This window comes from Notothenia coriiceps, unplaced genomic scaffold, assembly GCF_000735185.1.
Source record: "Notothenia coriiceps isolate Sejong01 unplaced genomic scaffold, NC01 NC01_scaffold00011182, whole genome shotgun sequence".
NCBI classification, from domain to species: Eukaryota; Metazoa; Chordata; class Actinopteri; order Perciformes; family Nototheniidae; genus Notothenia; species Notothenia coriiceps.
In genome coordinates this window covers 69019-81173 of record NW_011343883.1, presented here as the reverse complement: position 1 = coordinate 81173, position 12155 = coordinate 69019, and the positions used below count along the sequence as shown (strand labels likewise).

Here is a 12155-nt window from a genome sequence, read left to right as displayed (position 1 = left end):
ATGTGTAGAGCACACGATTGGTGTATTCCAGGATATGAATAATTAATATGCATCATTTCAAATTCTCACTGAAGTGCTTCCCAAAATGTGTTGGCACCCAGGTCTAGAGGTCTCAAACAGCCCTCACAATATAGGGAAAATGCAGGCGTATTGTACATTAAGTAGAACAACAAAGCACAACTCAAATATACATGACATGTGGGACTTGGGATTTCAACCCAGCAGGTCAACGCTACCTCTGCCATGAAGCTTCATCAAAGCTTTTTACTGTGTTTATGCAATTGTGTTCACTGCGCATCATCGTATGCATTCACCTTGTGTGATCTTAAGTCTGGAAGAACCAAAAAAAAAGAAGCAAATTGATCTTGATATAGACATGTTTAACACCGGTAAATATTTTTTCTCCCCCCGTCTGGCATTACCAGAATCAAAGCCTGCTTTACACATAGGAGAAACCAATTTGCTTAAGGTTTAAAAGGAGGAAAAGGTTGGACCGTACTTAGAAAAAAGTGGCCGTAAAAAAAGCAAAGATTTGGAACAATTCTAAGCATCGTGAAGCAAGAGAGTGTACAGAAGTCTCAATGCAAACCTTGTTCCCCAGCAGACCACGTTGGAGAGGTTGAGAGGGGGGTGGGGAGGGATATTGAAGAAAGGTTAGCCTGGAGGAACAAGACTCCTTTCTCCCCCCTTTCCCCCCTCCACCCCTTGACCCTCCCATGTGACAAGTTGAGCCAACAAGTGCTCTATTCAGCCAGGCAGCCAGGGGAAATGACTGCGGTGCTGCGCGCTGCCTAATGAAAGTAGAGACGCTGGTTATTATTATTGTCTTCATCAGACTCGTCGTAGCTGTTTTCGCTCCCATCTCTGAGAGTGTTGCTGAAATATCTCCACACTGCATGTGAAAAGCCTTCTGTGTTTCGCTAGTTATCTTACAGAACTTCAAATGTTTTTCTTATACCCACCCATGGGCGTTTGCTTCTTTCCATCATCTGTCAGACAGAGAGTATGTCCCCACTTGTTTATGGGCCTTCAGTTTGCCTCACACTGATTGTTTTTGTTTGTGGCTCGCTGTTTTGACTTTTGGACCCAGTAGCACCGTTGTTGTTCTTGTTGGACTGAACAAACAGTTCTCTCCTCGGCTAAACAACCGTAATGGTCTTGGCATGCGTCTGCAGGGCTTTTTAGTGTTCCTTGGTGCTGGTCCAGATTGCATCACAGGGCCGGTCACACGCTCAGACTGATGTGATGCTTACCGTAGACGGCATTAACACATGATGGCCTATTTTTACCGTGTACTTCCTTCCAACAATGGGCAACAGAAATAATGTGTGGTTCACACCTTAGGATAGTTGAATGCTTGTTACAGCCACAAGAAGAGAAGCTTTTATTTGAATGTTTTGGGTTAGACACTTGAACATTGGTTACTTCTTGCTAATAACTTCTACGTGTCTGTTTTTTCTTTCTCCATCAACAGTCCAATAAAGTCCCAGTGGTGCAGCACGCCCACCATGTCCACCCCCTGACGCCCCTCATCACCTACAGCAATGAACACTTCTCCCCCGGCACGCCGCCCTCACACCTCTCCCCAGAGATCCTTGACCCAAAGACAGGTAAGGTCTCAAGGATAGGCATTGATTTACTTCACTGTGTATCTAAAAGTGATATTACATTAAACAAAATGTTCAGCGATCTTGACAGCTGGGTGTAAAAAAAATTTTTTTGCCATATGCTTTAGTTGGTTTCAATCCGTGACAGTTATGATCAATATTATAAGTGACAGTTTTCACTAAATATTGCAACATCCACAGAAACCAGCAAGCAGACATTCTCATGTGTTTAAATGAAGACAGCAGGGTCAAGAAGTTTCAAAACGGAAACATTTTGGGATAGAAACATCTGGAAATGACTTTTTTTCCCATTTGAAAATGTTGCAACTATTAGACCATAGCTACTGTACTCTGAATATCTTGTGTGGAGTATCAAAAGTTTAGTGGAAATCATAGGCAAGGCAAGTTTATTTAGATAGCAAATATTACAGAGATGTTAAATCTTGTTATACATACTTGCCTTATGTGAATGTCATGTTATCTCAGCAGGTATGTGCTACATTTTAAAAGTGGCTTTCTTCCATTTTTGGCAGGTATTCCTCGGACACCTCACCCGTCAGAGCTCTCCCCGTACTACCCCCTCTCTCCTGGGGCCGTGGGGACCATCGCACACCCTCTGGGCTGGCTCATGCCACAGTGAGTCACTTTTATTATTGTCAGCCGTCCACTCTGCTAAATTATTTTTTTATTAATTAAAAATCATAGCAGATATTCAAGATTCAAGGTCTTTATTGTCATAAGCACAGTAGCTACAGTGTAGTCATGGCAATGCAACGTTTAAGTCCCAGGCTCCTCCAACAATGCCACAAAATATACTTAAGACCTAAAACAATCAAACAAATTTAAAAAACAATAAAATAGTGCAAGAAGAAATATGCAAGAAATGCAGATAAATAAAATTATATATATGTCATTCAATAAATACAATAAGCTAAATGTTGCAGAGATTGTTGTAAGGAAACAAGTAAATGCAGGAGTCTATATACTTGGGAATAGATATAGCATCAATACTCTATGGCATAGAGTACTGATGTTAGCTAATTCACTGTGTGGCTTGTGGGGAGTTAAGCAAAAAAAGTTTTAAAACATTTCTTGAAATCTTTGTTTAAGTGGATGTCCAGTTGTTATGCCTGTGCAGGCGCATCACACCAGAACAATAATACTTTTCAACATCAGGAATTTATGAATATTTATGGGTTTTGCCACGGCTCTCGTAATCAATTGCAACGGTGCTGTTCCACAAGCAGGAGCTTTAAGTTGATGAGTAGAGGATTAGTGCTGCTGGGTTAGCTGTCAGCTGAGTTTGAACCACCTCACACACTCTCTATCTTTCTCTCCCTCTGTCTCCCTCTGTCTCTCAGGCAGGGCCAGCCCATGTACTCCATCCCTCCGGGGGGATTCCGTCACCCCTACCCAGCGCTAGCAATGAATGCATCCATGTCCAGGTGAGCAGATCATGTTCGGCAACACCCCCACCCTCCCTAAGGGGGACATCTAATATCTGCTGCTTCTGTGACATGTTGTAATCACATTTACCCTGGCAGCCATTTCAAAGGTTAGGTGAAAGAAATGGCTGGTGTGCACTTTTATACTTCAATTTTTAGACTTTTTTTAAGCAGGGGTATAGTTTTGAAAAAGGCTTTTTCGCACAGGCAGCAGTGTCAACTACAGCTTCTTAAACAGTGTGAAGGCGCTATTGGCATTCAGCACTCCTCCTCCTGTCTTTTCTCTCCGAGCTAAACTTCTGTGTTCAGGCCAGTGTTCTGAAAACACACACACACACTCACACACACACACACTCACACACACACTGCCGAGATGAAAGGGCTGAGAATCGATAACGACAAATCAAAGCTGATCTGAACCTACGTGTCCAATCAGACTACACTCTCTGACCCTTTTTTTAAATTGGGAAGATTTGTAGTGAGCCTTCCGGTGTGAGTATGAGATGAAATATTCAGCAGGGTCTCTGTGATCAATAGGATGTGTAGCTCGTCCTGAGCTCGTTTCCTCACAACAATCACAACACACGTTATAGGAGTTTTTACTCCACTTAAGGCGTAATATTTCGTACCTGCAAAATATTGCACTAATCCATCAAATGTTAACATAAACATGATTTCAAAAAGGTTTTATTTTTGGCACTACGGTGGAAATATCTTATTCATGTCTGTCAGGGTCAAATTGATAACTGTTGATTTTACTAACACATTTTCTGAACAATTAGAAAAAAGCCTATTAATTGAATTTGACTGATAACAACTCTTCAATTGTATCTACCGTGTTGTGTAATATTAGAAACACAATGATACAATACAGAACTGTATATATAACCTAGTTCACTGTAGACCAAATTATAATAAGCTTTTAGCCTAAAACAGTATTGTGCTGTTTACAAAAGAATGGCTGTTTAGGCCTACTAAATATTTAGAAATGCACTAAGAATGCCCTAAAAATGAAATGTAAAATGCATTTTCCATATATTTTAAGGTAAATGAACATTGAAGCATAGCACTTAAATGCTATAAGCAAATGTTTTTTAACATGATTTGTAATTAAAAGCTGTTTTATCTATACAGCAGTTTGTTGATACAGTAGATCCGAGGGGTTTATTGCCATAACTAGAAGGACTATAAGCTGTTTCCACTGTTTGTTCAAGAAGAGATCACCTTTAAACTGTGATTATGGAGTAAAAGAACAGCCAGTAAGAATACAAATATTGGCAACAACAAACCGCAGTACATTAATGCTAATAGGAGCATTATGTTCAAATGTGGATCTTGACTGCATGCCATCACTGGGAGCCGTATGGAGAAGCTCATCAGGGACTAAGTGGATGTTTACAGATTTAGTCGGTATAGGTTTATTAACTGGGGAATGATTTGGCCCCTCCTTGTTTATACAACATCAATTATTAAACAGTTCAAAAAAGATGGAAAATAAAGCAAAAAATAATTTCTTAATATATAAGTCGACTTCATATATTTACACACATTTTTTTTTACCTAAGGTCAGATTTTAGATTCAGGCAGATAAATATTAAATAAGGAGCCAAAACAAGCTTTGAACCATGTTTCTCTGTGAGCAACCTCGCCTCAAATGTTGTTTTACAGTTATTGACGGTTAGAAAAACCTCTGAGTAAAAGTTATCCCTGGGTTATTAGTCCATACTGAGAGTATCAGGAGGTAAACATTTACGGACTGCGTGTACAAGGCCACACTGTGCTTTGTTTCTCATGACAGCCTGTGTGCCACGTTAAAATAATTAAAACAGAGGAATTTTCCAATCTTGCAGAACCTAGAATGTGTGATAGAAGGATATGGAGCTTAATTCCCCCCCTGCTCATTACAATGCTCCATTGTATTAACAATTGGAAATAAAAGAGAGACACTTTTGTTAAGGTGTTCTGTGTGAATGGCTGTCAGAGGAAAGTGGTTTCAGGTGTCACGGCCATGCAGTCACCATGGTTACTACACACTCCACATTTCTCCAGCCATCGCTGAATAAATGGGGCTTTTGAAGAAGTCTTTATTTGAACAAAAAGGAAGCATGTAACTCATTGTGTGTTTGAATTTAGTCTAGACGCACATAGAAGTTGAATCTCCCCCCAGAGGGTAAAGCAGGGCGGTTATGTGCTAAGTTAGGGTTACCCTTTCCCGTCAGGTTAACAGAGGTTAGCTGTTAAACTCGACTGTTAAAATGTCTCCTCCTGTCGCCCTCACAGCTTGGTGTCCAGCCGGTTCTCGCCTCACATGGTGTCTCCGCCTCCACACGGCCTCCATCAGACCGGCATCCCCCATCCGGCCATCGTCTCCTCAGGAATCAAACAGGAGCCCCATGACATGAGTCCCTCGATGCATGCGTAAGAACACTTAATATAATCTTTTAACCGCATCAAAACTTGCTTTCGTTACAGCACATTAGCCTCCCTTGTCTTCTCTAATTGACCAGCACATCTGCATCATTTACAGTTTATTAACGGCATGTATTTTTTATGTTTGGTTAGCAGGAAATCCCCCGTTCCTTCCAAGAAAGAAGAGGACAAGAGGCCTCATATCAAGAAACCTCTGAATGCTTTCATGCTGTATATGAAGGAGATGAGAGCCAAAGTGGTGGCCGAGTGCACTCTGAAAGAGAGCGCTGCCATCAACCAGATCCTCGGAAGACGGGTAAGTAGCGCGGACACAGATGTGCACGTGAGTTCATAACAGTGTGTGTGTGTGTTTAGCAGTCCTTTGATGTCTTTTTTCTTTGTCCACAGTGGCATTCCCTGTCAAGAGAGGAGCAAGCCAAATACTACGAGCTGGCCAGGAAAGAGAGGCAGCTTCACTCCCAGCTCTACCCCGGGTGGTCAGCACGAGACAATTACGTGAGTAGCATATTTCCATGACAAGATATTCAATTAATGAGTAAAGGAAGTGATTTTCCAAAGTCACATTTGTCTATATTAGTTAATTACACGCTCTGGATAATCAATGTTGTTTAGATGGTTTACTTTCACTTTGAAAAACAGCTTTTTAACGGCATTGTTTCATATGTGCAGGGAAAGCGGAAAAAGAGGAAGAGAGACAACAAACCCGACTCGAAACCAGAAGGTAAGGGGCCTTTCTTCCTGATTGCCTTTATTTGGGTTGTGTCGTCATCGACTGGAATGAGTATTAATAACTGTAGAAACAGCAAGGGCAACATGCGACTATACTACGATATTACATTATTTATTATCTTCCTTTTTCTGCATGGATTCCTTCTTCACTAACACTTACTAACTTCTCTCCCTGCCTCTATACTTCGACAAGCAGCTTATGAGGTTCAGTGCTAATAGCGGCAGGTATGTCTGCTGTTGTGCAACCAAAACAAGAACGCTTTATACTTTTGGGTGCACATTTTGTGTGTCACATTCCTTCTTTTTTTTTTGCATAACTAATGCATACCATCTGAATATCTTTAACATCATGTTCCACTCTCCCTGTTGCAATGTGTTTTGGAGTTGATTCGCCATGTTTCACAACTTCCACTGCCATCGTCGTCACTGTTTGGATGATCACTTCTGTCACGGGCGGCATTGAGGGACATGAACCAGATTCTGAAGCCAGCAGCAGATCCATAATTCAGCTTCTTCCTCCTTTGTTTCCCCCCTCAGACTTCTCCATTAGAAGCAAGAAGCAGTGCGTGCAGTACCTGCCGTCGGAGAAGATGTGTGACAGCCCGGCCTCGTCCCACAGCAGCATGCTGGACTCCCCCGCGACGCCCTCCGCGTCCCTCGCCTCCCCCGCGGCCCCCGCTGCCACTCACTCCGAGCAGGCCCAGCCGCTATCGCTCACCACCAAACCAGAAGGACGCATGCACCACCACTACTCTCTCGCCGGGAAAGCTTCTGGATCTTCTTCCTCCTCCTCCTCCTCTTCCTCCTCCTCCTCTTCCTCCTCCTCCTCTTCCCATTCTCACCTCTCCATCCATGGTAGCCATTCGACACCCATCCTGAGTCGGCCAATCCCCTTCGCCTCCCTGCACCACTCCATGCTCTCCCCTCCTTCCCCTTACCATCAGGCGGCCCTTCACTCCCATCATGCCTTGTTCCAATCGCAGCCCCTCTCCCTGGTTACCAAACACAATAATTAAATCTGCACAAAGGCCATTTTACCCCATTTATTGTGCTGTATATTGCTTTTCTTTAAAAAAATAGTTATTAGAACAGCTTTTTTTCTAAATAATGAAAAGGAAGAAATATTATTGGTCAATATTTGACCGGCTCCTTTTCTACATCTCTCAATGAAAAATGAAATGTATTTTTTGTAAAGTTTACTGCAGAACTGGTTTCTTTTTGATGCATTTATCCAATGAACCTCTTGTATAAAAGAACCAATGTACATAATGTTTCTTTATAAAAACAAAAAAAAGAAACAAAAAACATGTTTGCTTTTTAGCCAAAACCTGATTAATGTTAGTATTGAGTTTAAGACATAGTACTGGTCAATAATTGCAGNCTCCCCCCCTTTTCAATTCACGAGTGTGTGCCCCTTCTTTGACATGTTAAATAAACATTTGAAATTGTTTCTTAAATGAAATGTCTCTTTTTGTCTTTTCACATTCTATCAGCCCGTGTTTTTGTCATTTAACAAGGTTATGTGGTTTGGATTAATATTCCCACACGAGTGACCACAGTGCATAACAAGTCGATAACTGTGTTTTGTAGGTGTTACAAATGTACATTTAATGAGCAGTATAATTTGATTACAGCCACGCCTAATTGAATAGAAATCCATAACACACCTGCCATGTTTTAGTCTTCTGCGTTCTGCTTTAGTTGTACATCTTCATAAAATCCTTGCTGATGGTGGCAGTGAGTTTAATGTTTAATAAAGCAGAATTAGGCTAACCACACTGGAAAATAAGTGCCTGAACCAGGGTAACAAAATGTGAAGCCTAAAATAAATACAAATAAAAAAATAATAGACATCTGCTCCTTCTTGGAATATAATGTCCCACAACAATGACAGAAAAGCAGGTCAGCCCCATCCCATCCCAGAGAACCCTCTTGCACTTTCACTGCATCTTTATTCACCGTTTGGCACACTGCTTAGGCTTTAATTAACTCAGAGGTAATGGCATGGAGCCCTGGGGACCTCATTAGGCGATTCAATTAGTGAAAAATACACAAGGTAGGTTACAGTTTTTGGTGGCTTTAGAGATGAGGAGTAGTGCCAGGGATGGACCAATTATGGCAGAGCGTTGGGGGGGGGGGACAAGCCCAACTGATACAACCCCCCGCACCTTTCCTTTTCGACAGACATAGAAACTTAACCAAGAACTTACGCACAGGGAGATCTACAGTACAGGGAAACTTTACTTTTTAACAATGCATTTCCAGATATTAGACGGCACTATGAGGCAAACTGTACCAAAAGAGCACGCTGGGTTAATTAATAAACTTAAATTCCACAGTTATTATCTTAGTATTGACAAATTAAATGAAGTATTTGACTGATATTCATTTATTAGATAGTATTTATCATCAATGTACTGTTAAATTGTGTGTCAGAATGAATCGTGAGTGTCATTAGACAGAGTTATCTCTCTAATAAACACTCTTCTGGAAGTACAGAAAGGTGAAATAAGGATGTGTTTCCGTTTCTGCCCCAACTCCACCATTCTCGGTAAAGTGGCACCAAACTGTCAAGTCTCCCCGGCTCTGTTTTTAAGCAATCATTAGCCATAATAAATCTTTGCTTATTTGCCGTTGTATCTTACATCATTCCAGGCACAAACCACACAGCTTCTCTGGTGCCACGGATGCCTAGTCTGAGCCACTCCACCGATCCGTCACTGAAATTACAGGTAATGAGTTGTCAAAACAGCCAGCAAATCTGTCTCCTCAAGGCTATACTATCCCGTGCTATTCCCCTAAGACAGTAGCCTTATTATGAAACTCAGCCCCCAAGTGAATGACTTCAAATGTGCTGGATATACGAGGAATCTTTTCTCTATTTAATACAATTCCCTCCCATTAAAATCTTCTTTATTGAAATAAATATCATGACATTTGTTAAAACATGATGATCTTAGCACAATTTGATATATGATATGAAATATGTTTTGTTGAAAGCATAGGCAGTTCCCAGGCTCCCCTCAAAATGTAACACGCCTAATAACGTATCTGGTTGCTGCTCCACTCAACATCTGCCATGTAAGCACGAGGTCAGATTTAATACATGTTAATTTTTGCTCATTAAATTCTTCCAATCTCCTGCCAAGGTTCTTTTTTTGGGCCTTCCTTTGATCTTGAATTTATTCCAGGTTAACCCTTTGAACGTTCACATGCGTAGTAATATCGCACAGAGAACTTTCATTTGAGAAAAATCTACAAAATGTTTTAAACACTTTTGATAATGAAAACCTAGAAACACACTCGATTTCCCCGTTTAGTCTGCTTCACACAATAAAAACTAGCTGAGAGTGATAGGCTTTTATCAAACTAATCAGAAAAGACTGTTCCTATAGCTTCCATTGAATCATGACCTTATATTCCTATTAATATCAGGATGCCTTGATTGCTTCACATGTGGTTTCCCAAAGTGGTATTAATTGATTGTTTCTGTAGCATTCACTGAGCTTAGCAACACTCAGCTGGTGCCTTTGTGGAGATAGGTATAGCTGGCTGTGAGCTTAAGAACCTCCTTAATGTATTATTCATACCCATTTGACCTTAAAGATGGAAATGCAAATGGGTGTCAAGAATGAGAGGGATCATCGGACTTTTCAAATGTCAAGCAGCCTGCCACAATTAAGACATATTCATTACAAGAACCCACAGGTCCTCCACACCCAGCTGAGGTGTAAAACACCTCCAATTAACATGTCGATCATTATCTCGTCCCTAAAGCATACCATCAATTGTAATCCATATTATATTGTTACATTATTCTCATGGTGCCTGTCTGTACAGTTGAGTGACTTTATGTTAATAGGAAATGGGTTTTTTTCTTCCTCGAGAAGAAATGCAATCCTTATATGCTTAAACGTGTTGTATAATTGTACAATAGGTTGATTATAGTTCTTGCGAACCCCTCACAATCACATGCACATAAAGTAGTCTGGTGTCATGATGTGCTTTTGTCAGGTTTTCTTCAATTGCACTGAATATCAATACTGCCATCTGCTGATCAGGCCAAACACTGACACCACCAGTAAAATAAAATCATATCAGCAACCAACCTGGAGTTGGCAATAATCACGCAAATGTTATCTCCTCCATGCATCCTGCGGTGGAGCATTAGTGAATCATTTCTGTATTAGTGCTCGCTTTACCTGTAGGACTTCAGGTCAACTCAGCACAATAGGGTGTAAATACAATAGGAAAATATCAGCCATCTTACAGTGATACATCTGGATTTGGATATTGTCATCGGGCATACACAACAAAAAAACTACTACCATTATTAGATCAATATATATTTGGATCAGTAATTGCCATATCTAAACGGAGAATCATGAATAATGTTTCGGGTTGCATAATTTCCCCTCTTTTATCAAAGATATATATACCAGATTTCTAATGTATGTTTTTCTAAGCCATATATCCACTTCCAATTTCATTTACTCTATCGTTACAGTTCGACTTCATTAAGTTAACATCTCTTAACAAAGTCCTTGTAATCAGTTGAATTATTGTTGCTTTTATAACTAGGAGGCACTTGTTATGTTGTGGTGTTTTGGTGCTATTAGAGTAAACCTAAATAATGCAGCCATTAAGTCACATGTGTCAAACTCAAGGCCCGGGGGCCAAATCAGGCCCTTGGTGGATTTAATTTCGGCCCGCAGGATAATGTTTAATTACTATTTTGATCTGGCCCGCCGGTATATTGCACGCACACCTTCACTCAGTCCAGAGGGTTTCCTCCGCTCAGAGCCTGAGCCCAAACATTGATGAACTTGCACCCAAGATGAGATGCCAAGTATCTGGCTTGAACTAGCATCACAGAGCAGCACACTGAGTTTAATGGATGTTTCCTTCTGCACTTTTTTTCTTGAGACAACAGGGCATGTTTGGTTTTTTCTTTGAGGGAATAGTTTTTTCCAAGCTGTTTTTGGCCTGTGGAAAAATGTAGTCATAAGAAATGACTCCGGAAAAGCTGCAGATAGAGCCATAAGAAATGAATGCAACTTCAATCAGCAAACATACATTGTTGTGAAACATTAATACAGAGATACGTGCTGGTATATAAAGTAAATATGAAATATACATGCACAAAAAGGATCATTTCACTTCCTACCAGTTGTAATAATAATAATAATAATAATAATCTTGAGGACATGTGTTCAAATCAAATACAAAATTGGTCACAAGGCAGGAAAAGATGTAACCAGATTACTTGTAGCCTGAACTTTTTGGCCTAGTGGAATAATCTGAAGGTTGTTCAAAAGGAATCAGGAGAGGAACTGGATCCACCGGTTCAGCAACAACAGATGTGTTGTTGCTGAACCGGTTGATCCAGAGTTTCAGGGGCCCGTACTACGAAGCTGGTTCAACCTAACTGGATATGTTTGAGTTAGCCGGTTGGCCTAATCCAAAACATACGCGCTCTTGCTAAACGGTACTACGACGCAGGTTATCAAGTGGATCGCTCAAGCCAGCCGTGTCCTATCTAAATAGGTGCGCGTTCACATATGGAGCGTACTGACAACGCAGCGCGTCATACTTCCTGAATCAAAAGTCAACTATATAATTAGACAAATATGAAGACGTTAAACTTTAAACATCCATGACTTAAACACTTTATCCAGGATAAAAGCCACATAGCTGCACCTGCAAGGTGAATACAGCTGGTAACAGAAAAAGTGTGATTGAATGCGTAAGGTTTTTTTATATATGCCCCGTCTAAAAGACACGATCTGACTTTAATTACATTTGACTCGACGTGTTTCGTAATGTGTTGCTTAAAAATAATACTTCTGCATACAGTATGTGACCACTGTAAGTGTTGACGGCAGATACGCTCAAGAAGCTGACTCAGATAAGGGAAATAATACGTATTATGTGATATGCCACG

At 40.7% G+C, this 12155-nt stretch overlaps 1 protein-coding gene across 2 annotated transcripts in view; it reads left to right on the top strand.

Moving 5' to 3' along the window:
- tcf7l1b (transcription factor 7 like 1b) overlaps nt 1-7668 on the top strand; it is a 31606-nt gene extending 23938 nt beyond the window's left edge. Inside the window, exons 5-12 of one of the 2 annotated variants that reach the window (XM_010772381.1) lie at nt 1475-1610; nt 2141-2243; nt 2969-3052; nt 5333-5470; nt 5615-5777; nt 5870-5977; nt 6152-6203; nt 6749-7668. In XM_010772381.1, the coding sequence (XP_010770683.1) occupies nt 1475-1610; nt 2141-2243; nt 2969-3052; nt 5333-5470; nt 5615-5777; nt 5870-5977; nt 6152-6203; nt 6749-7227 (1263 nt within the window). In that variant the 3' untranslated portion in view covers nt 7228-7668. The remainder of the gene's footprint in view (nt 1-1474; nt 1611-2140; nt 2244-2968; nt 3053-5332; nt 5471-5614; nt 5778-5869; nt 5978-6151; nt 6204-6748) is intronic. The other variant, XM_010772382.1, reaches the window with a different exon arrangement.
- The last annotated feature ends 4487 nt before the right edge of the window (nt 7669-12155 follow it).